General features: G+C 33.6%; 4 protein-coding genes across 4 annotated transcripts; 2 read left to right on the top strand and 2 right to left on the bottom strand.

Annotated features, from left to right (window-relative positions):
• Positions 1 to 949: 949 nt before the first annotated feature.
• On the top strand, positions 950 to 5839 carry LOC114195880. The gene is made up of 7 exons (XM_028086308.1): positions 950 to 1340; positions 1697 to 1786; positions 1907 to 1987; positions 2543 to 2677; positions 3551 to 3769; positions 4170 to 4262; positions 5152 to 5839. The coding sequence occupies exons 1-7, from the start codon at positions 1086 to 1088 to the stop codon at positions 5311 to 5313; spliced, it is 1035 nt and encodes a 344-aa protein (XP_027942109.1). The 5' UTR covers positions 950 to 1085; the 3' UTR covers positions 5314 to 5839.
• Positions 5840 to 7271: 1432 nt separating this feature from the next.
• On the bottom strand, positions 7272 to 14013 carry LOC114164392 (pre-rRNA-processing protein TSR1 homolog). Its single transcript, XM_028049055.1, has 21 exons — positions 13799 to 14013; positions 13648 to 13724; positions 13487 to 13564; positions 13277 to 13408; positions 12680 to 12730; positions 12452 to 12592; positions 12213 to 12335; positions 12019 to 12096; positions 11372 to 11461; positions 11181 to 11303; positions 10468 to 10551; positions 10213 to 10311; positions 9892 to 10083; positions 9739 to 9814; positions 9345 to 9448; positions 9001 to 9260; positions 8832 to 8918; positions 8516 to 8746; positions 8243 to 8321; positions 8058 to 8121; positions 7272 to 7681 (listed from the first exon to the last, which is right to left on the bottom strand). The coding sequence occupies exons 1-21, from the start codon at positions 13887 to 13889 to the stop codon at positions 7566 to 7568; spliced, it is 2376 nt and encodes a 791-aa protein (XP_027904856.1). The 5' UTR covers positions 13890 to 14013; the 3' UTR covers positions 7272 to 7565.
• Positions 14014 to 14936: 923 nt separating this feature from the next.
• LOC114163373 (pentatricopeptide repeat-containing protein At5g42310, chloroplastic) lies at positions 14937 to 18716 on the top strand. Its single transcript, XM_028047647.1, has 5 exons — positions 14937 to 16767; positions 17332 to 17484; positions 17594 to 17665; positions 18038 to 18220; positions 18500 to 18716. The coding sequence occupies exons 1-4, from the start codon at positions 15034 to 15036 to the stop codon at positions 18146 to 18148; spliced, it is 2070 nt and encodes a 689-aa protein (XP_027903448.1). The 5' UTR covers positions 14937 to 15033; the 3' UTR covers positions 18149 to 18220; positions 18500 to 18716.
• A 527-nt stretch (positions 18717 to 19243) lies between these two features.
• Positions 19244 to 25045, bottom strand: LOC114164512 (carboxypeptidase A6). The gene is made up of 11 exons (XM_028049213.1): positions 24697 to 25045; positions 23928 to 23985; positions 23726 to 23836; positions 23332 to 23469; positions 22647 to 22716; positions 22508 to 22563; positions 22162 to 22287; positions 20700 to 20839; positions 20241 to 20313; positions 20073 to 20147; positions 19244 to 19724 (listed from the first exon to the last, which is right to left on the bottom strand). Exons 1-11 carry the CDS (start codon positions 24840 to 24842, stop codon positions 19416 to 19418), a joined length of 1302 nt encoding a protein of 433 aa, XP_027905014.1. The 5' UTR covers positions 24843 to 25045; the 3' UTR covers positions 19244 to 19415.
• Positions 25046 to 26969: the final 1924 nt, after the last annotated feature.

Here is a 26969-nt window from a genome sequence, read left to right on the forward strand (position 1 = left end):
ATTTCTTGAAAACCTACTGTGAAAATGGTATGGTTATTTCCATTATTGAAGTTTACTTGTACGAAGAATTAAAATGGTGCAATTGAGAAACCTTACAATGGAGTTGTATGTGGTGAGAGAGATAAGATGATAAATACTTTAATTATGCTAAATCATACTTGGTTGGTCTAAGGTTAATCATAAAAGTCTGACACCCAAACAAAATGAAATCCAAAAGTATATTGGTATGTTAACTTGTTAGAAAAAGTGAGATGAGTTAAGTATTTTAATTGGATAATCCGCATAATCCACAATAAAATTTTCATTATTCTCAAGTCAGTCAATCATATTTTATTTTAATTTAATTTTTCTCATTTTTCATTTATTTTATACTTTAATCCCTAGTTCAATTCTTTTACTTTATTTAACATCGATTTTTAACTTCATAACAAATATAAGAATCAGATCTTATCTGAAGTATGATGATTAATTGTTATAGTATTTTGTCAACTTAAACAATAATTTATTTTTACGTTTCTTTATGATAGTTTAACTTTTACATATATAGTGTAGGTGTTAATTTATCTTATTAATTGTAAATTTGTGGAATAAAAAAAATATAAAGCTTTAAAATAAAATTATTGTTGTGATATTTGTATATAATATTTTTTTTTTTAAGATTTTACTTATGTGGATAGATCCGTAATCAATCATTTTAGGGACATACAATTGTGATGACGTTTTTTCTTTATCAATTTTAGTGTTTATGTGTAACGAAATTGTCTTAACCATTATTTTTTGTTATTTCATATACCCATAGATTTGACAAATTAAATCAAATTAATTCTGAACGAAATTAATATAATTAAACATACTGAGATTAAGCTGATAAAAAAGTTGTCATCATTAGTTTGAGTTAATTCGTTAATGAAAGTAAATTAGAATACTATAATTGTAAAGGATTGGTACGTGGCAGGTGCAAACTCACGTGTGAGCCTCATCCCTGGGAATTAGGAAGCAGAAGAATGCGACTCCACAGTTGCAACACCCTCTCTGAAACCTTTCTCGCTCTGTGAAACCAGAAAAATATTATTTAACCATTAATCATGTATTCGTTCACAGTGAAACCCTTCTTCGTTCCTCACTTTCTTTCTTCTTTTTCTTCCTCTTCAACTTCTACTTCCTCCTCCTCAATTTCTCTCGCCTCCTTCTCATCTCGTTCTCTCTCAGCAATTAGCTTTCCCAGAAATTCAAAGCACAGAGGAAGGTTTGGTCTGAAAGTTGAAGCCTATGATTCCTCCAATAATGACGCTTCTAACCCTGCAAGTGCTGGCGATTCCAAACTCCCGAATGGCACTTTGGTACTGCTTTTCCTTCGTATTCTTCTTAATTTTTTATTAATGGAAGTTCTATTTTTAATGGTATATTTTATTATTTTAATAGAAAAAGTATTTTATGAATTGTGAATGAAAACCTGTTACAATAGGTTAGTGTGATCCTGGATCAGTTAATAATGTATCTGATCTTTAAACTTTCCCATGAAATCTCAATTTTCTTCAGCATTATACGCACTGGCCCGAGTGATTATTTTGATGGATATGATGAAATTAAAATAGGATCTGCTGTGAAAATATAATTTTTTTTTTCTGTGAATAAGTATATCTACTTCTGTCCGGTAAGTTATCCGAGTAGTGGTTTAATGTTTTGAATTCACCAGTCAAAGAGCAGGAGAGAAATTTTACTGGAATATGTTAAGAACGTGCAGCCAGAATTTATGGAATTGTTTGTGAAAAGAGCGCCTCAACAGGTATGGTGATGTCTTGTTTATGAACAGTTTATCTGATTACAGCGGAAAAATGGCTGCTTTTTTATTTTTCTTTTCTCGCCATGCCCTCTTAGTGTGAATAAAACTTATGTTGGTGATTAGGTTGTGGATGCAATGCGCCAAACAGTGACAAATATGATTGGAACACTGCCTCCTCAATTTTTTGCTGTAACAATTACCACTGTAAGATGCGATAAATTTTTTTTCCTCCTCTTGCATAACTTTAGCTATCATTTTTAGTGAGCAATTTTACAAGCTATGATGGTTGTATTTGGGTGGATAGTCATTTTTTAGGTTTCTTTGATGAAACGATTGTATAGAGTGGGATACCTTACTTTGTTTGGTTTACTTGTCCCTGAAATTTGTATTTGCAATGACTATCCCCTTTATTTCATGTCACATATGTTTGCTTTCGGAATTTTGTAAATAAAATTGAAGGTATACTTATTTTACATTTGCTGCCATTTTTATTTCCCTTGTTTATTAATATTTACTATTTGTATTGTTAGCTCCAATTTCAAAGCCTTTTTACAAATTCTTGCTCCAAAGGAAATTGTCTGAATGAATTAATTGGAAAATATTCTGGTCTTGGAAGAATAACATGTTTTAAGCACAAAATGGTTTAATTGGCAGAGAAATGTTGAGCCATGCTCTGGATTGAATTGGAGTTTTTCCTTTTTATTTTATCTTGCCCATGCATCTTACGTGTCTCTGTGGAATCATTTGGCTATTTATTAGGTAGCTGAAAATCTTGCACAGCTCATGTACAGTGTCATAATGACTGGATACATGTTCAGGAATGCACAATACCGTTTGGAGTTGCAAGAAAGTTTGGAACAAGTTGCTGCCCTGCCAGAGGTGCAAGATAAAAAGGTAAGACTGTTTCTCTTTCTTCTCTTTTTAGCATTCTGTCTGTGGTTCAAAAGATAATTAAGTGTTTGGATAAGTGAAAGGATGTCTTATGCTCAATTTGGTGGACAGAATCTTTATTTCCTATCTATATTAACTTTCCCTATTTAGATTCCCGTCCAGCTTAGAGCAAAGAAAAATTGTAAAGGATTTTCTTTAGTTTAATCGGGTGTTGACTAGTAGAAAAAGAAAAGTTTGTTATTGGGTGAAGAATAATATAATAGTTTCTTCTTCTTGTCTCTCTCTTTCTCTATATATTCAATATGGTATCAAGAGCATACATTTTGATTCTTTGGTCATGGTGCATTCTTCACATCCATCATCTTCAGCAGTTCCTTCATTCTCACCGGTCACTCTTTCTCATTTCATTACAGAGAAACTCAATTAAGATAATTTTCTGCTTTGGAGGCAACGAATTGAACTTGTGATAAAAGGTCAATGTTTTTCATGACCAAATCTGGATCTGTTAATCCTTCATATCTTGCATGTGAACAACATGATCAGTCACTCTTCTTGTGACTTCAGTCCACTTTAACAAGTAGTATGCTCACTCAAATCATTGGTTGTGTTTTTTCTTGAGAACTTTGGGAGAAACTGCATGAAAATTTTGATGCACATATGCAAGCTTGCGCAAATCAACTGCACACCGAATTACATAACACAATCCCTGAAGGAAAAACCTTGACTGAATTCTTGGCTTGTGTTAAAGCACTAGTTGCTTTGATTACTAAATGGACATAGTGTTTCCTTTAGGTACCACATTATTATTGCACAAAGCAAATTCAAATAATAATTTAGTTTGTACTTGCTTTAATATATGTTCTTAAAACATTGCAGGATGTGCCAGATTATGCACCTGGCACACAAAAGAATGTTTCAGGTGAAGTTATTCGGTGGAACAATGTTTCTGGGGCTGAGAAAATAGATGCTAAAAAGTACATTGAATTACTTGAAGCGGAGATTGAGGAGCTGAATCGTCAAGTTGGAAGACAACCTAGCAATGCACAAAATGAACTATTAGAATACCTAAAATCTCTCGAGCCTCGAAATTTGAAGGTTAACTCAACTTTTCATTGGTTAATATAATTTGTTCATCCAGTTGTTTTGTGCTGTCTGCTAAGTATAAGTTTTCACATGTTGAGCTGTGCTGTAAGTACTGTAGCTTTTATTTAGATTTTATATGATCTGCTATTGTTTAATCAGTATTGAACAGTCTGGTATTGCATTTTTTTCAGAACTAGGTATTGATTTGATGGTGATATAATCATCACAATTATAAACCCACTTCCACTGTTGTGGATTTACTTGCATTGGTGCTCTATATAGATTGTGATATTTGCTTTTGACATTCCCGTGCAGATTATTCAACATAACCAAAATAATTATCTCTCTGATTCTCTGCAGTTAAAACGCATGTCAACTTTTTGCCATAATAACCCTTCATTTCATTTTGTAGGAGTTGACTAGTAGTGCTGGCGAGGATGTAGTGTTTGCTATGAATACGTTTATAAAGCGTCTGCTGGCTGTTTCAGATCCTAGCCAAATGAAGGTTTACTACTTCATTATTTTGATGTCCTTTGTTTTCGTTTTATATTCACCATTAATGTAAATTTTGTTTCCTTGTCATCTTTCAAAGTGGTCTAACATTTTCAGATTACAGTTACTGTACTTAGGTCTGTTCAAAAATCTTAACTGAGTCGAATTGTATAAAAGAAAAATTAATTGTTCTATTAATTTGGTTATTTAAATTGAATTGCTCTTAAAGAACTAAACTGAATTTTAACTTACAATATTGGAAAATATGCTTCACAATAGGATGTCTATTATGATAATTCAAACGACTCATATGGTTTAAGCAATTTAAAGTAGTTAAATTTAGTTTAGATTTCTCAAACCATGATGTAGTTAAGTTCAATTCCTTTAAATCATTATACAACTCAATTTAGTTCACTCAAACCACTTTTAAAGTTCAGTTTAGTTTTACAATAGTTTAGTTCAATTCATGCATTTTGCCTACCCCTATCACTCTACTCATTATTATCTGGGTCAATATTGAATCCTTTTTTTGTGGGATTAATTTATGTTTAGGGTGCCTATTAAGTGTTAACATGGAAGATGGAACTCATTTTGTTTTGGTTCATAAAATTGAAGTCTTTGTATTACTTGGATGGAAAGTTGCTCAAAAAAACACATTCGATAGCTACTTCCCTAATCCTTGTTGTCATGATGATATATTAGCTATTTTGTCATGTGATACTATGTGAATTGGTAGTGGTTTTGTTTGTATAAACTGAGGCAACCAAAAACTAGAATTTTTCAAATTGAGTAAGTTCTCTGCGAGTATTGTGAAGGAAGGAGTGAATAACCTTTTCTTCTCATTACCGTGAACAAGATCATTCAAGACTTTTGAATTAGTTGTTTTAATTGTGATTTTTCAGACTAGCGTGACGGAGACTAGTGCAGCTGAACTTGCTAAGCTGCTTTATTGGTTGATGGTGGTTGGGTACAGCATTCGCAATATTGAAGTTCGTTTTGATATGGAAAGAGTACTTGGCACTCCTCCAAAGCTGGCTGAATTGCCGCCAGGTGAAAATGTTTAAGCAATCTTGAATAATAAAGTAGGTCATTGAAGTACTAAGTGGCTTATTTAGATTTTGCACTTTTTTGGTTGATTGGCTGAATCAATGGCCACGACCTAAAAGAGAAAAAGTCTGCATTTTTCAGCGGCCTTGAATGATTGGTCTCCTAATATATTATTTAATATATTTGAATGATTTTTTTTTTTATCTGGGTACTATGAAATCGCAACTATACTGACAACGATATCAGGGTTGATTCCCATGCCTCTATTTTTATGTCACTTCTTTGACAGTCTGAACCCTGGTGATTCTTTATAAAGGCAGCAATGATCTTGGTCCCTTTTCAGCGTTTCCATATTCGCCAGAATGCATCAACGTATATTCTATTTGTTATGTACGGTGCAGTGAGCTGGGTTATTCTTCCTAGATTCATTTTAAATTGTTATATTTTCTAATTTCATATTTTAATATTGTTATTCTTTTAATTTATACTTTTTTTAATATATATATGTTATACTTTTAAATGTGACCTATAAATTTAATTTAATTTTATTATATTTAAATTTAAATTCTGTTAATTTTGAAGAGCTAACTAGTGTTAAGAACTAAAATCTGATAGTAGTCAATTTTTATACTGTTTCTGGAATGCCTGTAGCTGAAAAAAATTCTCTGCCAATAATTTCACCGTACTTTCACTCCCAAAGTATCATGGAATCGAAAAGACTTGTCTTTAAATGTTGGCCCAGTTTCTACTATGATAGCCTAACCTAGTTTGGACAGAGGAAGGTTGGGGTTGCCTAAAGTTAGAATCTTGATGGAATTTAAATCTATCAAACTCAACTTGAATGTTTTCTGCTTCTAATTCGAGTTCTAATGGAATTTTATTTTATTTTTAATTAATCTGATATGGATGACTGGGACCAACTTAAATTTGACTCAGTTATAATGGTTGTACGAAAATCTGTAAAAAGAATTCCATCCTAACCTGATTTCATGTATTTTGGATTGTACCTAAATGTTTCTCCATCTAACCTGTATTGAGATGATACATTAAATTATTTTATACAATAAATAAACTAAATAAAAGATGCTTTCTCCTAAACAAAAACAAAAGTAAAGAATAGATAGGTATTTGGTAAACGAGGGTATAAACAAAGTTGCTCAAGAATAGCATGCTTATATTTTTGCCTAACCATTTTGTTTTTTAATATTTAAAAAATATATATTTTAATTGATACAAAATGCAGGTGAAAATTGTTTGTGCATGTATGTTTGACATTTTATATCATTCTAATATTTATATGGAGATATAAATCTAGTCTCATTGTTTAGGATATGACGTGGAGTAGTCTTTTTAACATGCAAAGTATTATCTAAATTGCAGATAAATATAGATTAAAATGTTATTTTCCTCTAAAATATGTAATCAGTTTTTCTTTCGCTAACTATTTTTTTCTTTATAGAACATTATCTAAATCACAGAAGACTAGAATAGAAGTAGTATTCTTCTACATTAGAAAGATACAAAACTTATAAAGTATTTTAGAGACTAAAATCATTTCGCATGTTCACATCACGAGATAATAACTTCAAAGTATATCGTGCTTAAACCATATATAAGAAAACATATTTTCATTACGACACTAGGAAATTACACATGGTATATTGATATCTAAATCAAAAGAAAATCAAAAGAAAACGTGTTGGTATTCAAATTATAACAAAAAACATTATATTTATACGAAATACAAACAAATAATCATACAAAATTTTAATTAGTCAAAAGAGGACAAACTATCCTAAAAAAGTAAAAATACATATAACACAAGGATTTAACGTTCATGAAAAAAAAAATTATGAAAACATTTCAAGTGGTTATGACGACAAATTCCAATTTTTCAAGAGCAATAGAATTATTAAAGAGCAAATTGAGGATTTGCTTCCCTCCGCTTTAAAGAATTAAAATCCAGCAACAGATATAAACGATAAATTGAGTACAAGACTACAATAATTAACAAATTTAGGCAATCAACCTTAAACCGACATTATGTGAATAACTTACATCTCAGCATTTTTGTATGCAAATACAAAAAATTACAAACGTCATATCTCTCTCACTGGCGGTGGAGAAAAAGGAAAATAAATCGTCACAAAACTGCATCCCCGATGCGAGGAAGTCCAATCTGAACCAAAGCTTCATTCCCAATTCCCAATCAATATACACTTCTGAATTCCTTGACCGGCGGAAACAGAATTCAACGGCCGTGCCATCATCATTCAGACAGAGGAAAATAATGGGTTGGCCACTTCGGGTATGCACGTTTGAATAAATTCATACATACAGTATCACGCTGTTCAAGAACCCCGTTGAGAAGGCACTTCATTGTTCCTGCACAACAATTGATCCAATTACATGAAACCGTATTCCACATTAAAAACCTTCACAGCATAACTACTAGATGCGATTGATTGCCTTTAAAACATCTGTGTTGATAGATTACTCTTTCAAAGATAAGAATGCTATCAATATTTATTACCAGACAGGATAAATTCACGTTGGTGGCATATCAAAATCATATCAAGGAATAAAGAGTTTTCTGAAGAAAATAGCAGAAAGCAGCTCAATACTAAGAGAATCATGGAGTTCACAGAAACATCTTTGATCAGACAACATATAATCTGTATTCTCCCCATCAAATAATTAACAGCCAGAATGCTAATAGTAATAAGATTGATGGTAAATATTTCTAGCATAGCCAACATACCATGGGTACCAACTGGTTCTTTAATTCGTCCACGGAGGCCACGTTTGGTATAAAGCTCAACAGGCTGCAATCACCAACAACATTAAAAAATTAGTTAGGGAAATAATGGAAACCAATTTGGAGGGAGTACACCTCATTACTGTCCAACTAAAATTCAAAGAATCCAGATGCTGGGTTATTTTCACCTTAAACCATTTAACATCCTCTGGATTATAAAACATGTGTCTCACAGAAGCTTTGCGTTTCGACACTCTTTGGGGGTAACTGCACCAAAAAAATGTTTAAAATCTCAATAAGGAAACATGAACTCAATCATCAATTTTCAAAAAAGATCATAATACAACCCTGAAATTTCTTAACAAGAATAAAAAATGCAAAGATGTAAAAAAAACAATAAAATCAATACAGGCAACATGCAAGGTTTCCATAAGGTGGGCCCAGACAACATATATCCATACCCTGTCAAAATAACTCGTTTAAGGATTATCCTATCTGGATCAACAGTTTTCAGTGAGCCAACAGCAGCCACTACAGGTGCAGCATTCTCTCCGGATATCTTTAGGATTATTGAAGGAAGAGGAGGAAAAGAAATTGGAGCATATATTGAAGCCACTGAAAAACGCCCAGCATGGAGAAACCTCTCCATCTTGTTCTTGTCAGTATTTATGAACTCACTAGAGAAAACTGGCCTGCAAAAAAATTGCAATTCCCAAAATATTTTACTCTGAAGAGATCTACTATATACCAAAAAGTCCTTCAAATTGAAGACCATACCTGCCAACAAACTGCCTAAAACCAACATGAAAAATTAACTCTTCCTTGGACTTGATTGGTGCATCATATGTTTCATGTTTCTTCACACTACACAGCACAAGTCACTTCAGTTCATGAAATATAAACAAATAGACATTGAAAATAGTAAAATGATAAAGTGCAAAAATACCTGAAATGAAGGACAGATACTTTGGACTCGTGTTTCAACAGGCCACATGTTGTAACTGGCATTCTCTTTGAAAGCAAACATAACTTAGAAGCAACAGCACTGGGCACATCCTTGATTTGTAGCCTAGCATATGAGCCAACTGGAATACAGTGCTCGCAATTTTCTTGATCCAATTCCAGAGCTTTCGCAAGAACATGTTTTTGTGTTCTTTTAAAATTATCAAATTCAAATATTTTGGCATAATCTTGGGGTAGAGATTCCTGATAATATTAGAAATGTCAGATTGTTGTTTTGGGAGGTTAGACACAATGACTTACTATATAGGATCTCCAAAAGATACATACTTTAGGATCCCATGAAGAAGTCCTAAAGGACTTGAGTCCCCTATACTTTGCAAACCGCTTCCTAGCAGGAACATCCAATGGTGTATCCACTTCATCTGGAAACTCTGGAAAAAGACAACAAACGAATGAAAAAAACACAATTAGAAATAGTATCATAAATCAGTAATACCACCAAATTATGCATAGTGTCATCTCTAGCAAACTTCTCAATGAAATACAATTCATAGGAACAATAAAATAGAAATTACACAACCTAATTTAGATAAACTTTAGATGCAGGCAGACAAAAAATTCGAGTTGTCTTTAAAAGAAGCGAATATGCAAATTGATTTTTTTTCATCAGCAAGTGTGTCAATTGAATGTTAATAAGAATACAAAACACAAAGAAATGCACCTTCATCTGCTGCATGTGCTTCTTTAAGTTCCTTGAGTTCATCTTGTATTTTCTCTCTGGTTAAGTTATCTACTTCCTGTAATGCATTGATGATATAGATTAAAATCCATCCAATTACGACCACATTTAACTAACGTGTTGTTACAAGCTCACCATCATCACTGAATCATTGTCAGTTTCTTCCTCAGAATCTCCAAGTCTAAGAGAAATGTCATCACCGTCAAATTCTGAATATTTATTTGCCTCTTGAACAGGAAATCCATCTTCCCCATCATCCAACACCATACCATCATCATTTTCATCATCAGAATCTGACTCGTCAGAATCATCAACTATCCATGCAGCCTAAAAAATTGAACATCAAAATAAAAGCCAGATATCTATCATTTCTTTTCTCAAACGGAATATTTTTTAAGAGCCCAAAAATATAAAATATAAAGAGAAACAACAAATATTCAGAAGAAAATTTCAGACCTGATACTCTGATGTGCCACGAGGTAGACTCCTCTTCTTTATCTTCTTTTTCTTTTGATCTTCATCAGCCTTAGCAATTTCAGCCTCAGTCGGCCATGTCTAGTAACAAGGAAAGACACCATACCCAATAATTAAAAGAAATAAATTAACACGAAATTTTCAAAAGGATAAATAAAAGGTGTTAAGGAAAGACTGAAGCATACAGAAGCTCAAGAAACAAATGAATAATGAAAGAGGTAAGATTTCATTATCTACCTGCTCTCCAGCAAGAGGATCAGGTATGTTCTCAACAACTAACGCTTCATGGTTAAGAGGATCAGGCACAAGAGAACCAATGACCTGAAATATTATAGAGAGGAAAAGGCAGGAAAAACGTAAATACAAATAAAAAAATGGTTAAAGAATGCAAGAGTTTAAAGGGTTAAAATAATTGAAAGATGACAATATCCTAGTGCTTCCTAAACAGCCCAAATTAAAATTTCAAAAAGTCAATTCAAAAGGGGAGGTATGTGCTTATTTTAAGATTTACCAACTGTGTATATTAGAGTACTGAATATCAAAGGTAATCCCTATCGCATATTAGATGTGGGACTGCCATATATATACACATATACTAGGCAAACAGACAGTAACATTATCAAAATTTAACATGTGTTTGATTTATCTATCTCACATATGGAAAAAAGTAGCTTAATGCAACAGTACACACTAAACAACCAAGCCTTTTGCCACTAGGAGGGATTCATGGTGATCACACGTTATTTTGTTCTATTGTGAATCATGTTTATAGACAAAGCATTGACCTCTAAATCTACTTAGCATATGAAACATGTGTGTGAATTACAATTTAATCACAATTATGTTGACATTTTGTTTGACATTTTTGACAATTACATTCCTTTATCAATTCCATGACTGCTCTGGTTTTGTATGGAAAACAGCGGGTAAAACTGTCAAAGTGTACATACCTCTGTATCATTCATTTCATCTGCATCCATTAGGTCCTGATTTTTCCTTGAATTCAAAGGACAAGGATCTTTTAATAGTTCAATTTTAGACAATTGGAAATCTCCTGCACCTGAAACATGAACCTGGCAAAAAATTGTAAGACAACTAAATAATGCAGCTACAATAGAAAAACTGCAAACTTGACAGTTACCAGTTGATTGACCGAGAGATTACGAGAACGAAGGTAACCAGTGAGAAGCACGGTGCATTTTTCTGAGTTGCCCTCGTATACTGCACCAACCTGTAATTTACAGTGGGTGGCAACCATCATTAATGTCAATAAGTAGGTAAATAAATAGCATCAATTAACATCTAGATCAAATTACAGTAAGGGCTCCAGAAAAAAATTGACAGTAAATTTCTCACTAACTTATCATCTAAAATATACAACATTCAGGTTTTTTTAATGCCACAAGATTACAAACATGATCAAACTACACCGTTATTCTCAGTAGGCATTTGGCATGGGCAAATAACTACATTTTATTGAATGACAATCTTAGGAACGTAGTGTGGGGTTTTAAGGCCATAGCCTCTCCAACTACAATAGCTATATGTAATGGTGTAATTCTCCCAAGGTTGTGATCAGAAACTAACATCCACGTCCATCATCATAGGAATAAAACACAAGCCAAACACGGGGACCAAAATTTCCCTGGATTAAGATTATTCCCAGCAAATTCTTGTACCATCATGTACCAAACATTAGAATGTTATATTCACAAGTCCAAAGTTCCCAAGAATAATTCAACAAAACCTTGAAACAAACACAGAAGTTCTATCAGCATAAATTCAAACCTTTTGAGCCAAAAGGTACGAACGTTGAGTTCTCCAATGAGGAACTTTAAGCCTTTGCTCTTTAAAGAGCCACAAGAACTGCATTATTAAAGAATGGAAAAATGTAGGCTTAGACCATCATACTGGGCGTACATTTGATGGAAAAGGTACAGAAGGTACTATCAGAATTGTCAGCTAACAATGAGTTAAATAACCTTATGTAGCTCATCCTTTGTATCAGCAGGATAAAATTTACAATCCTCGGGAAATTCTGAGGCAAGACTAGATGTGCATGTCTTCTTTAGTTCATTCCGTTGTTTCAGATCAGAAGGTAAATCCTGAAAGCATCAAATGGAATTTCATCATAAATATCTAAAAGTCAATTTGTCAGTGAAATATAGGAACTTGTGAATTAGTTCACGAGTTGAAAACAATAGGATCCATTCTAACATACACGAATAAACACAGCAGTGCTTGGTAAACCAAGAGATCTAAATACAGAAAGGCATTGATTTCCAAATGAGTCAACGTAGTTGGAATGAGTTTCTTCACACAAAGACTTTGCCGAGGCCACAAAAACCATTAGATCAGCAACCTACAACATAAAGTACCCAATGCTAATCAACATTTCAGCACCTTTAATACTTAAAAAAATGTACAGAGCACATACAAACGATGATACCTTAGCCATTTCCATGCATGATAGTAGATCACCATGTGGTGCTTTCAATACCTGAAATGTAAAACATTTAGTCAATGTTATAAAATCCTTTTGCTTTGGCTTTAGACAGAAAGAATCATCAAATATCTATTCAATATATGCATAAATTTAAACTTTTGTGCTTATTTTCGAATTAACCAGGTACAGGTCTATATCCAACATACAACAATGAAAAATGTTGATCTTCGTAATTGCATATCAGAAAAAAAATATGAAGTTTTCTATTTTAACTGTTAACTAAATCAATTTTGTAGTTTTCATTAATATTCATCACTCAGTGCTTGCAAAGACACCCAAAGCAGCAGCATTGCACTCCCATATAAAAACCACTGAAGCATATGAAAATAAGGACCACCAGATTATATTCGTCTTGTATTTCAATTTTTCTAAGATTTGACACGAACATTCAAGATAACGTATAGCGGTAATTAAGCAGCTGCAAGAATGGTATGTGCTGCACCAGCGTAAACATATCGTTACTCTGTATAAACATCTGTTACATATTCATTAATTCTTGTCCTGTGCTCAGAAGAAAAAAAATACAGCAATCAAATATACCGTTATTCTTGTCTTATATTCAGAAGAAGCAACGGTTCCTGGCAGCACCGCGCACGTATCTTTAGATAACAATGACAAGAGATCATCAGCAACTGATTCTAAATCCACAGAAGCACAGAGGGCAAAGAGAACCTGCGAGGAACAAAAGATAAATAAAATCAGTATCCAATCCGATTCTGATAAAAAAAAAAAAAAACATGATTCACTCACTATGACTCGAGGAGGACTTCTGGACCCACTGAGTTCTCTTTTCTCTTTCAAGACCGCAGCCCTTTTCTGATCACGTATCTGTAAAATTCCTAATCAGCTACTCTGTAAAAGACAACGAAACGCGCAAGAGACAGTGGGAACAAAGAAACAGTGAGAAATACCATTTTACTTCTCTGAATTCGAGCTGCACGAGCGCCTTTGCCAACATTGCGCTCTGCTTTTGCGATTGCAAGTCTGTCTGAAGAACCCAACAGAAAAGGCAAACTATAAGAAAAAGAAAACAAATCAACGGCACGGCTATGAAATACTAACCCTTGACAGAGGTTTTATGAAGATTGCGAGAAGACTTGGACGAGAAACGGGACTTGTGAGCCTTATTGACTTGAACTCTGGACCCTCCCATTGTGGTCGAACGCACCGGTAGCTTTCACCGCTGCGTCCTCTTGTCGATCTCAGTTGCAAGCAAAACCCTATTTCCTCAGCAAATAAGCCGCAGAGGGTTTAGCAAACAAAAAAATATGTGAGGGACATAAAATTACTTATATAAACCCGGTTCGGACGAAAAGCCCATCAGAGTCATACTGTTAAAACTATTTTCTCTATTTGATTGCTGATTAATTATTATTATTACTATTATTATTATTATTATTATTTATTATATTATTATTATTATTAATGAATCTACGAGTTCTATTACTACTAATTATTATTATTATTATTATTAAATTAATAATGATACTACGAATTCTACAGCTAATAATAACAACTATGATTTTTTTTTATAGTATTTTTAAAAATTAATGTGATTCGAACGTTTTGTTTTGTAATGAGTTTTAAGTATTTTAACAAAAAGTAAGTTCTCAGACTCATATTTGGTTTGAAAATTATTCATATTTAAAGTATTTTGTTTTGTTTTCCAAAAATTATAAACTTAACATGTCAGCTAAATCATATTTATGAGTATAACAATTACTTAAAAAAATTAACTTTTTTATTAATTTATAGTTAATTTTATACTAATAATTCACAATGTTTTATTGTTGATAAATAAATTTAATTGTAATTATTAATATACAAAAATTTACATTATTAATCAATAAAAATAAACACAAATTTTGTTTTAAAAAAAAATATTCATTATAAAAAAATATATTTTATCCACTCATAATATAAACCATTGGATAGTATCACCAATCAATTATAACGATTAGACACGGAAAAGTAATATTAAAAATAACATAATTGTTATTAAAAATTATAAAATTATGTTGTTGATAGCATAATAATAACCATTTACATTGCTACAAAAATCAACACATTTATTTAGGTCAATAATAGTAAGTGACTACTCTGATTTTAATATTATTATTTTGCATTGCATAAAGGCTTAACTTCTTTTGTTGATATTTTGATTTAAGAACCTTACCTTATCTTTGACGTGTGTGTTTGGTTGATAAAATAAGAGTTAAAAAAGTTCCAATCTCTGTGCAATGCAACTTTGGTGATAAAAAAGCTTCGGCCTTGAGAGCACCAACCTTCATGACAACATGTTGGTTTTGCCACCACAACTAACCAACCCATTCCCTTCCCTCCACGTCACCTACTTCTCCACCCACAGCCACCGCCACCACCACCACCACCATGCCCTCCCGCCGCCGCACTCCGCCGCAAATTCCATAACAATCTCTTCCCCGAAACCAATAATCGTGGAAGAAGGCCCCGACGACGTCCTCTCCTTCCACAACCGCCGCTACGACTTCACTCCCCTCCTCCACTTCCTCTCCAACTCCGACCCCAACTCGGACTCCGACTCGGCACCTCCAACGTCCCTCGACTCAACCGAGTTCCAACTCGCCGAGTCCTACCGCGCCGTCCCTGCACCACTCTGGCACGCGCTCCTCAAATCGCTCTGCGCTTCATCGTCCTCCATCAACCTCGCATACGGCGTCGTTTCATGGCTGCAGAAACACAACCTCTGCTTCTCCTACGAGCTCCTCTACTCCATCCTAATCAACGCCCTTGGCCGCACCGAAAAACTCTACGAAGCCTTCTTACTCTCGCAACGCCAAACTCTCACTCCCCTCACCTACAACGCGCTCATCGGCGCTTGCGCGCGAAACGGCGACATCGAGAAAGCCCTCAACCTGATGTCCAAAATGCGGCGCGACGGTTACCAACCGGACTTCGTGAACTACAGCTCTATCATTCAGTACCTCACGCGCTCCAACCGCGTGGACTCTCCCTTTCTGCAGAAGCTCTACTCGGAGATTGAGAGCGACAAAATCGAAATGGACGGCCACCTGATGAACGACATCATCTTAGGGTTCTCGAAAGCGGGTGATCCAACGCGCGCCTTGCGTTTTCTGGCCATGGCACAGAGCAACGGGTTGAACCCTAAACCCTCTACGCTTGCTGCGGTTATCTTGGCGCTTGGGAATTCGGGAAGGACGCAAGAGGCTGAAGCGTTGTTTGAGGAGATTAGAGAGAACGGGTTGGAACCAAGAACTAGAGCTTACAATGCTTTGCTTAAAGGTTACGTGAAAACGGGTTCCCTTAAGGATGCAGAGTTTGTGGTCTCTGAAATGGAGAAAGCTGGGGTTATGCCCGATGAGCAAACATATAGTTTGTTGGTAGACGCTTATGCACAGGCTGGGAGGTGGGAGAGTGCGAGGATTGTGTTGAAGGAGATGGAAGCCAGCAATGTGCAGCCCAATTCGTTTGTTTATAGTAGAATTTTGGCTGGTTATCGTGACAAAGGGCAGTGGCAGAAATCTTTTCAAGTTCTGAAGGATATGAAGAGTTGTGGTGTGAAGCCTGATAGGCATTTTTACAATGTGATGATTGATACGTTTGGGAAGTATAACTGTCTTGATCATGCAATGGCAACGTTTGAGAGGATGTTGTTGGAGGGGATTGAGCCGGATACCGTTACTTGGAACACGTTGATCGATTGTCATTGTAAGTCCGGGCGCCATGATAAGGCTGAGGAATTGTTCCAGGAAATGCAGCGGAGGGGATTCTTGCCTTGCATAACTACTTATAATATTATGATTAACTGCATGGGGGAGCAACAGAGGTGGGAGCAAGTTAGTGAGTATTTGAGCAAGATGCAGTGTCAGGGATTGCTACCCAATTCAATAACTTATACAACTCTGGTTGATGTGTATGGAAAGTCAGGGAGATTCAGTGATGCGATCGAGTGCTTGGAGGTCTTGAAATCCACGGGGTTCAAGCCTACTTCAGCCATGTATAATGCTCTAATCAATGCCTATGCACAAAAGGTATGTACATTGTTCCTCGGAGTCTGTCTATAACTGTCATTGTAAGTAATTCAGTGCTTGCTAATTAATCGTTGCTGGTCTGTAATGTATGCACCGATATGCTGATTGTGCCAGTTTATGAACTGATTTACGTTTAACTGTTTGCACCTTACTAGCTTTGACATGAATATTAGTTGGCTACCTTTTCCTTGAGTGAGGGCTAAAACTTCATTTGTCTTATACCGGCTTGCTGTTTTTTATTGAGTCAAATCACTCAATTGAAACCATGAAACCTTAAATTTCCTTTGTATCAAGTAACTTTGCATTGATAGTTTTTCTTTTTCTTTTTCAAAAAAAACTGATGTTAAATTGTCGTGCCGACAGTCATCAATTGTATTCTTTCTATTCTAAAATTCAGTGGTTATTTATTCTTCTTCCATTGTCAAAAGCATAATGCACTAACTATGGGAAATGAGAGCAGGCTTAAAGGGCACCAATGTTGGTCCACAATTTCATCTTTAACTCATTTGATGAATGGATTGGTTTAGGAATGAATTTGGTAAATATTTGGCTAAACTTTTGCAGGGTTTGTCTGAACTAGCAGTAAACTCGTTCAGGTTGATGACAACTGAGGGTCTGACACCCAGTCTTTTAGCTCTCAATTCATTAATTAATGCATTCGGTGAAGATAGAAGGGATGCTGAAGCCTTTGCTGTGCTGCAATACATGAAAGAAAACGTATGCTTTTCTGACATTTCTTTTCTTTCATTATGGCTATACCCTTTTATATGGTATTTGACTTGTGTCTTTGATCAAGTACTTATTTATTTGTTCGTATTAACGGCAGAACATTGAACCTGATGTGGTTACTTATACCACCCTTATGAAAGCTCTGATTCGTTGTGAAAAGTTCCAAAAGGTACATAATATTAGCATTATCATATCAGTTTGTTGTCTTTGTTCTTCAAAGGCAATTATCATAGATATTTTTTTGCACGTAGTACGTTCCAAGTGTGACATTTTACTGTAGTTCTCTTCTGTGTTGGTTTGCAGACCCTATACTAGATGAATTATAAATCGATGTAAATAACATGATTTCACTTGGCTTTTGGTTATTTTGCCATGTTTTGGGGAGATTAAGTTGCGTTGCATTATGTTCCACATTATCCCTAACATTGATAATGTGATGATGAATAATAATAGCAACTTTGGAGAGAATTGCTTAGCTCGTTTATTAGTTTATTTGTGACTTAATTCTCGCACAAACTATGCTGCATAATTTGGGTTTCAGGTTCCAGGCGTATATGAAGAAATGGTCACATCTGGCTGTGCTCCTGATAGAAAAGCTAGAGCAATGCTGCGGTCTGCACTTAGATACATGAAGCAGACACTGAAATCATAGTTAAATTATCACGCACATTCTTTCATAAAGACAACATAATCAAATTTCCTCACTTTGGTTATACTTCTGAAGGTTAGTGCTAGCTAACTTGCAGCCTTGGCTTAAATTTGCATGTCGCGGGACTAAAATTTTGATTTTGAAATTAATATTTTCTTAGTAACCGCATTGTGGATTTGGTGCTAAAGCATGAAATTGGTTGGCATTGTGTATAAAATTGGTCTGAAGTTGGCTCGTATTAGTGCCTGAGTGGTGGTTGTATATGTTGATACATTTGAACAATGTGTCTGTTATATTTGTTTTGCTGCGTTTACTTGGAAAGCTCAAATTATGATGAATATTTTAATCTTTCAGGTGTGATCGGGCAGAATCATTGTGAATATGTACGCTCCAATAGTGCCTGAAAGAGAAATGAAGTTCGGAAATCACATGGAACGCATAAGAAATTGATGGCTTCGGTAATGCTGTACCAATGTATATCAATCTTTGGGATTTATGTATCATACGTTGATGTAAGTAACAAGTTATATGTTAAAATGCATATTTTGTTTATAAATGTGAGTTCGTGTAATTTAAAATAAGAAAATGGGAAGAGTGAGTAGGTAGGTATGCATGTCATTAGCATTCCCACCATAGTCTTGCATTGCCATGGTTACTTCAGAGGATTGACAGAATGTTTATTTTATCGATTGTTCCAGTTGAATGTATTTTGTCTACTTTCCAAGACCGAACATGGAAAGGGAAAGTTGGATTGTTTTTTTGAAAACAACTAGTTAACAGAAAAAAATACCGACTCGTGCAATTTCTTCGTAGGAAATTAATAAATAAATAATAGCTGTATATTTAATTTACATGTCAATCGAATTTCACTCCAAGCATGTTTGGATATCCGTTACTAACAGCGCAAATTAAGCTTTAGCACATTCCTTAGAATAAAACTGTGAAACAATTATTTCATCGTTTAAGCATTGTAAAATTTAGATAAGAATTAAAAAAAAAAAAAAAAAACATTGGATGATTATAAAGTGACAACAGTTAGGTAATAAAGTGTGCCATTAAGTTATAAGATAAAGATTCACATTCAAGTAAAACGCACCCTTTTACATTCGTGTACAACAAAACTGATTTAGTCCATGAGTTGGACGCATTAAAGAATTAGATTATACAGCCTGAAAGTAAAGGCTCGCATTACATAGTATTACAGACAACAATATAACTTACAATTTTTTTTTCTCAAAATTGGATATACAATTTAACCTATGACCTAATTTTAGAGGGGCATAGAAGAAACCATTGGTCTACTACACTTGCTTTTTGAAATTCTAGAACAGAACATGAACAATAATAACACTGAAGATAATAAAAATAACCTAAAATATGTTCTTATTTCTTGCATTCCAAGCTCAAGCACCTCCATCTTCTTTCCATATCTATTTCTTCTCTCCATCAAATACCCGTCTAGATATTCATCTATAGATACCAACTTTTCCAATTTCAAAATTGGCGCTTTTTCACCAATCTGGAGCGGCACCAATTTGAAAATTGTAAAGAATGTGGCAGACCAGTCACTGAGAACTCTCTGAAAATGACAATATAAAATATTAGAATGATTGGTGTCCCACTTTTTCAAGATGTCCTCTCCCTCATCTTAATTTTTCTCCCAACTAGTGAGATCGGGAGAGTAAAATGTACATATACTTTATAACCGCAAGTAGAGGTTTCCAGAATATAAACTTGCGACCTCTAGATCATAAGGCAGCAGCAGCAGCCACTAGGTCATTCTCTCCCTCACCTTAATTGTAAATTGACAATATTTATTTTATTCATCTATTCATTTATTTTCATTTATTTTAAGTTAACTCGATAAAAGGACAGAAAACACTTCGAAGGAATAGAGTGATCATTGCTTTTAGTCAAAGTAACATACATTGTAGGTAGCAGGGTCGATGGGATTGAACATTTTGAAACAGTCTTTTGATGAAGCTGTTCCATCTCCATATATCTGCCAGTCAATACAGTAAGACAATAAGGACAACGCCTAATCTCAAAGGTGAAAGTCCAACAGAAAAAAGGGGAAGAAGTTCGGCAGACAAACCTCAAAGGTGAAAGCCATTGGTACCCCTACAACGTCATACATGAAATCAGTTGCTGTCCCGTGTGCAAAATACCTGGATAAGCAAGTTCAAAACTTTAAGGAAGGAATGTTGTATAGATGACATTTGACGACCTCAACACCCGTAAGTACAGACTGTGTACTTTGTAGTTTCGAAATTTACAATTTAAATTTTTAAAACTGCTATGGTCAATTTTCTCCTCTGTTCATAAAATATCCCAAAATGGGCATCACCTATGAACCAACCAGGGACAGACGACAGAAGAAAACAGCTTCTACCAGAAATCAACTATCCCTACAGAATCAATTCTGGACACAGCCGTACATTTTTTTTTCTAACAAAGATAGATAACAGAAGAAAACAGATACATAGAATACAAACAATTGACCTTCCAAAAATTTCCATTAATCCAAATCAAATTAAGATAAAAATCAACTGACCCGACTGAACCGCCTCCAGATCCAATCATGCAGCGCCCTTGGCAATGATGATGGCTTACTTCTTCAAGAAACGATTTCATCCGTTTCAGTGGCAATCCATCTAGTGTTGTGTTTTTATGATCGTAAGGCATAAAAAGAGCCTACAGATACAGAGGGGAGAGGGGAAGGTGAGGAAGAAAGATCGCGAAAAATGTCATATGAAGTGATATATGAAGGGTTCCTTAGCGTGTAAACCAAATTACAAATAATGTACTTACTCATTTGCCCATATAAGTAAATATACTGTCAAAGTCAAATAATGTAAATGCAGCAATAATACCAACAAAAATAATTGTAGTAAATAATAATAATAAGAGTTGGTGACAGGGCCCAGAAATTTGGGTAATGGGTCAAAACATTATCCCCTTTACATCGCAAGAAAAAACAATTTGAGAAACATTAAAATCACGGGTGAAATGTTTTCAAGACAGTGAGGCTTAAACGACAATCTAACAATATATTAGTATCATAGAATTTTGGAACTGGGTTGGGGCATGTACCCCATGGATCTGCCCATGTCATGAGCAGAAGAAAGCAGTCAAAGTAATGTACTGTCTATAATATATCAAGACTTTTGGAACTGAGTTGAAGCATCTTAGTGGGCTGTCTATAATCAAGGTTAGGCAAAAGAGAATATCAAGACTTTCCACCAAAACTTTTGGCTATATAAAAATGTCACAAATCTCCATGGATCCTTGAGCTTAACCTTGATTCCTGTTTATTGAACTTTATGCTTCAAAAAATGAGAAATATGTTTTCAAGAAAATAGTTTGCTAAAGAAGAGGAACAGTACAAGAGTACTAGTCACGTGATTCCCTAGATGAAGGATCAAATTTGAAGCTTGCATGGGGAGTGACAAAAAAAAACTAGGAGACTCCAGCGGTAAAGGTTCCTCTCTTTACAAAGGCATGGTGCACAATTGTACACTGTCTTCCCTTCGCATATGCAGAGAGACTCGTATTGGGAGTAAGACAATAAAAAATAAAGCTGGAACTACTATCAAGTTAAAGGGATTTCAGTTGTCCTCAGAGACATGCATTGTGCATCTAGAAAGCCAGTTTTTCATGTTAGCTCAAATTGATTAATTCTTGAAAAGCTCAAGCATTAGAAAGATACAATTGTAATAAACATGAGGTTGAAAACAAGTATAGTGGCGTGTAAGCTATAAGGGTTTTCCGAGAACTAAATAAGAATTAGGATCAGTATGTTTATATATTTGAGCCATGAAATAAAAGGAATGTGTTTGAAAATGTGTAAAGAAACTGATGCAAAACAGCAATAGAATGGATCGGAGCACTTATGAATTATGGTCAACAGTTCAATTATATAATGCAGATTCTGAATCAAAAGCACATATACGGATAAGAAATCAAAGAGAACAATAATTTTGTTTTTAGAGACAGGAAAAATGAACTAAACTTACCTCCATTCCGGAGTGCACATTTATCCATAGATGTGGTTCAAAAGATATAGCAAGTTTCCGCATAATTTGACTTTCAGGCTCGCTGAATGGAGCAACTCCAGGATTCTCCTCATATGGATCATAATCCTATGAATTTGAGAATAATAAAAATGAAAAAATTAGATGCTTCAAAAATATTAAACATTTGACATATTTCTATCAGTGCATAGATTGGCAGGCAGAAAACCAAAAAGAGCAGCATGCAATATCAATACCACAACCTATCTATCTACTAGGCACAAGTCCATAATGGAGACAAGAAAAGAACCATTATAATGAACTAAGATATTGAAGACGCAAAACGAACCTTCTCCTTTTTGCCCCAATCTACACTCCAATTTCGATTGAGATCAACTCCCCTACCTGCACATTACATAACATAAACTAATGCTTTTCCAAAGCAAGACAATTATTATACATAAGGTTATAAAGGAGAAATACAATACCATTTCTTCTCTCACAGAGATCTCCAGCTTCAACAACTTTGCGGCCATTCGGGTTTTCCATTGGAACCACCTGAAAATAAATAAGTGTCAGCATTATATAGATACTACATCTCTCCTTTTACACGAAAATAAATAAATTCCCATCTGAATCTCTTTCATAAACTAGCTTCAAGATATGAATAAAAATATTGTAAATTTCCTAAAAAACCACTGTCAAAAGTTTTTCTTGCATTTGTTTCAACTTTATAAAAAAGAATATAAGATATCATTAAAATCAAAAAGTACTTTGAATAACTTCTTATAAAAATAAACTTCTTTTAAAAAAACAGATTTTATAATGTAAATAAACATGATTTTGCTGATAAAAAAAATAATTGTAAACAAACATAAATTAACTTCTACTTCCTTGATCCGAAAATAACTGGTTCTAAGAGTAAAACTTCAAAATATGGATGGAAGATACCAAAAAAATTATAATTATTATGCCTAACAGAAAATGAAATTTTGAAATGTAACGCAGTAAGCCTGGACAGTATAAAGTGTGAAACAATCGGGAAATATTTTTAATACTTCATAAAGTGTTCAGAAACTTTACTAGCATACTGATAATCAAAGCCGAGTTCCAGATGGAATGATGGATTTCACAATTACCGTCTGAATACTTACGGTAGAAATTTCAACTAACCTTTATGACAAGCTTGTCAAGTACACTGTTTAAGGAAGCTTGGTCCATGCTGGGTAGAAGTATTTCTTCACTTAAGATTGACAAAATCCTTAAAGCAAGTTCTGTGGTAATCAGCTCCCTTCCATGCTGCCCAAAACTCTGGAAGACAAGGAATCATCTGTCAAAAACACCAGAATAACCAATTTGAGATAACTATCCACTACATGCCAAATTATAGCTTTCTCCCATATGAACTTCCAGTCATAATTATATTATTATTATCCTAATTTCCTCCCTTTTATTTAGGCTAACCACTGAAGAAGAATCTAACGTTTTGCATACAATTGTTTATAATATTAAACTACTTGTCACATGAAAGTGTTATCATTAAGACAAATGAATGTAGAAAACTTACAAGTAGAATCCGAAGCTTTGATCTCTTATCTTTCTCTTCATTTTCTTTGCCATAAGTAACCACATTAATCTGAGCACCATAGCCTTTGTTTGCAGCTTTAAGTGTCTCCATCTATTTAGAAACATCAAATATAATAAATTATTCATCCTAAAAAACTGAGATACACGCAATAGGCACTCTAGATACACCATAAATGACCCACGGTGAGCTTATCCGGGTGACGGCGGACCAAGGCCCTGATCTCCCCCATCAAATTGCGACTGCAGAATCCCACAAAAGGGTTCAGCAAACAAATAAACAATTTCATAAAATCAAATGAGCTGGCCAAATAGTTTCCAAAGCATTGCTTCACCAGCAAACAGCAATTCATTAGCACAACAAGAGCATAATAATTGAGAAAGTTGTACATGTTCAGATTGACGCTAGATCATCTAAAATCACCTTAAAGGAACAGTGAACATGAACTAAAATCAATATTCGCATGTTAGATTGTTAGATTCTACCTTAAGGAATCAATTTTGAATCTAAACTTGACCGAATTGAAGTAACTTCGGGTAACTTTTGCTTTGGATAAAAAACCTTGTATTGATTTTTTCTATTAATTTGCTTTAAGAGTATACACGATTTACAAAATCAATTTTCTTCAGAACTAGTTCTGCTCGAATATAATTCGATCAATTCTTCACCAAACACACAATAGGACAAGTGCAATACGCAAGGAAAGCTGCCAAACAAGGAAAGCTTCGAAACTGGAAAGCGTCCTTCAGATTCATTCAACAAAACGCTAACCTAATTTTAACGGTGAAATGAAATGTGATCTACACAACGTAAATAAAACAAACAATAAAAAAAAAAAAAAATCAGATGGCGAATTGCAAATTCAATTACAAAATTAAAAACAGACGCGGTTCGAACCTACGAAAGCTGAAAGAAAAAAAAGTAGATCGGATGGTGGCAGCGCGAAGAGTTACCTGGAATGGTAGAGATCGTAGTTGATTGGCGTAACTGAATCTTGAGTGATATTCTGATTTTGAGCGTTCACAGAGAGAAGAAGATCTTGGAAAAAAACAAGGTAGGAGATGCTAATTGAGAGCAGAAGAAAGATCGAAAGAGCCATGGCAAGATCCAGAACAAGAAATTAAATTTCATTTCAGTTTTTTCATGGTAATGTGTTGTTTGATTTCATATATATCGTCATTAATTAATAATTAACTTATCATCTTTCTCTAGTGTGTGTCGCTGCCACCAAGAGATTATTTCCACACTATAAAATTATCTTCTAACTTCACCTTTTTCCATGTTCAACGGTCTCGATCGACCATTGTTGGTAGGTCACCTCACACATGCATTTATATATTTGTATTTTATAAGAATAGTGTCATTTGAACAGCAAAGTGAATAATTTATGCATTATTGTGCCAAATGAATGGGAAAAATGTGAAAAAGGTGTAGTGGAGTTACCCAATAAAGAGGATGTATTTTAATAATCTGTACTATATTTAACTTTAAAGGATTGAAAAACAATTATAGAAAAGTTAATTAACTTGACAAGAGAGATACAAAAATTAGCATTAGTTTTAATCTAGAGTTAGTAGAGAGTATGTCGTATTGTCATTTATGGTTATGTACTTAAAACTAATAATTAATAATGAATTCATAATTAATACATATAGAAGAAGAAAGATTAGATAAGGAAACTTGTGATGATGAAAACTAAAAAAAGGTTATAAATATCGCATTTATGTTATAGATATATTTAGTAGTGAATGAAAGCATTTTAAAAGTTTGCATTTAAAACGAAAGTTTTTTAAAATTATTCTTAAACCAAAGTATTTTAAGAGTCCTTGTCATATTATATTTTAAAAGATATATTTTAGATGTATTTCTTGACTTTAATTTCAAATTTAATTTGATTTAATTGTTTCAAATCACGCTATCTCTTAAGAAGGAAAATTATAAAGGAAAATGATAGTTTAATAAAAAAATTTCTAACAAACTTATACAAACTATCAATTTAAATAAAAATATATTGTTTTATTATTTTATTTTGGTTAAAAAATAAAAAAATATATCCATTTTAATTTTGTTTATAGAAACTTTCTCAATTATGTCAAAAAAAAATTGTCAAAAACATAATTTTTCAATTATAAATTTATGTACAACTAAGATAAAAGTACCGTGTCCCGAAAAATTCTAAGTATTTAATGAGATTGATATCCAAGATCGAAATTCAAAATTAAAATAATTACTCATTATTTCACTTTCTTGATTCTTAATTTTTTGTACAACTAAATTTTATCATATGCCATTTCTTTGTGGTCTTATTTTTAGAATTTGTGTCTTTCATGGTGTGGACCGAAAAACGCAAATTCTAACCTTTTAAATTAAGAGTTCTTAAAAAAAAGAAAAGAGAAAGAGAGAATGGAATAGAAGAGGGGAAGAAAAAAAAGTTTGACTTTTAATGTTTTGATATATAATGATGTGGTGTGGTGGCGTGCTGTGATATTTATTATCCAAAAAAAATAATACAAAAGAAATTGGGGTAGTAAAATAGGTAATAATTATTATATATATGTTAAATTATACTATTATAATTAATAATTAAAATTTATTTTACAAGTATTAATTATTTAAATTATAGTAGAATTACATATTTGTGTATTTAACTAAAAGTTAATATTTTAAATTGATTTTAATTTTAATTTTTAATTTGAGAAAAAATAGTCTACCTCCACCTAGTTATGGACCACCAATTTAATAGGTTAGATGGTGCGGAAGAGACGGGAAATGGAAAAATAACCCATCTACCTAGACTTGTTCGTGATACTTTTATTTTATTAAAAAGTTATAGTAAGCCTCATTATTTTTAGGATTAACGATTTTCACATGGGTATATGTTATTGTAGCAACTAGATACAAAATTTTCAGATATTCGTGTATACTAAAAGATAGAAACTTTAAATGAAGTTGAAAAGAACGTAAAAGATAAGATATTTTAGAAAATAAAAACAAAGCGTGTTGAAATGTGATTAATCATTAGTCTATTTCTATTTAAACGTACAAGAATAATTTTCAACAATTTTTAAAAGTAAAGAAGTCCTTATTAGAAAAAAAAAACATTAATATTTTGACTATTAAATTGACAACTTTCTAAGTAATTTTTTAATATTGAAAATGAGAAAATAAAAAAAATGAAAAATCATTTAAAATATAACATCTAAAATTATAAAAAAAATTGTTAAAA

Source organism: Vigna unguiculata, chromosome 9 (assembly GCF_004118075.2).
Source record: "Vigna unguiculata cultivar IT97K-499-35 chromosome 9, ASM411807v1, whole genome shotgun sequence".
In the NCBI taxonomy this organism is placed as follows: Eukaryota; Viridiplantae; Streptophyta; class Magnoliopsida; order Fabales; family Fabaceae; genus Vigna; species Vigna unguiculata.

Coding starts and splice junctions, on each gene's coding strand:
- LOC114195880 (XM_028086308.1), top strand. CDS start 1,086: ATGTATTCGTTCACAGTGAAACCCTTCTTCGTTCCTCACTTTCTTTCT. Junction 1,341..1,696: donor AACTCCCGAATGGCACTTTG/GTACTGCTTTTC, acceptor TGAATTCACCAG/TCAAAGAGCAGGAGAGAAAT. Junction 3,770..4,169: donor TCGAGCCTCGAAATTTGAAG/GTTAACTCAACT, acceptor TTCATTTTGTAG/GAGTTGACTAGTAGTGCTGG.
- LOC114164392 (XM_028049055.1), bottom strand. CDS start 13,889: ATGGGAGGGTCCAGAGTTCAAGTCAATAAGGCTCACAAGTCCCGTTTC. Junction 13,565..13,647: donor GAATTCAGAGAAGTAAAATG/GTATTTCTCACT, acceptor GGAATTTTACAG/ATACGTGATCAGAAAAGGGC. Junction 7,682..8,057: donor AGAACCAGTTGGTACCCATG/GTATGTTGGCTA, acceptor ATTGTTGTGCAG/GAACAATGAAGTGCCTTCTC.
- LOC114163373 (XM_028047647.1), top strand. CDS start 15,034: ATGTTGGTTTTGCCACCACAACTAACCAACCCATTCCCTTCCCTCCAC. Junction 16,768..17,331: donor TCAATGCCTATGCACAAAAG/GTATGTACATTG, acceptor AAACTTTTGCAG/GGTTTGTCTGAACTAGCAGT. Junction 17,485..17,593: donor TGCAATACATGAAAGAAAAC/GTATGCTTTTCT, acceptor TATTAACGGCAG/AACATTGAACCTGATGTGGT.
- LOC114164512 (XM_028049213.1), bottom strand. CDS start 24,842: ATGGCTCTTTCGATCTTTCTTCTGCTCTCAATTAGCATCTCCTACCTT. Junction 23,470..23,725: donor CAAAGCTTCGGATTCTACTT/GTAAGTTTTCTA, acceptor CTTGTCTTCCAG/AGTTTTGGGCAGCATGGAAG. Junction 22,288..22,507: donor ATTGGGGCAAAAAGGAGAAG/GTTCGTTTTGCG, acceptor TCAAATTCATAG/GATTATGATCCATATGAGGA.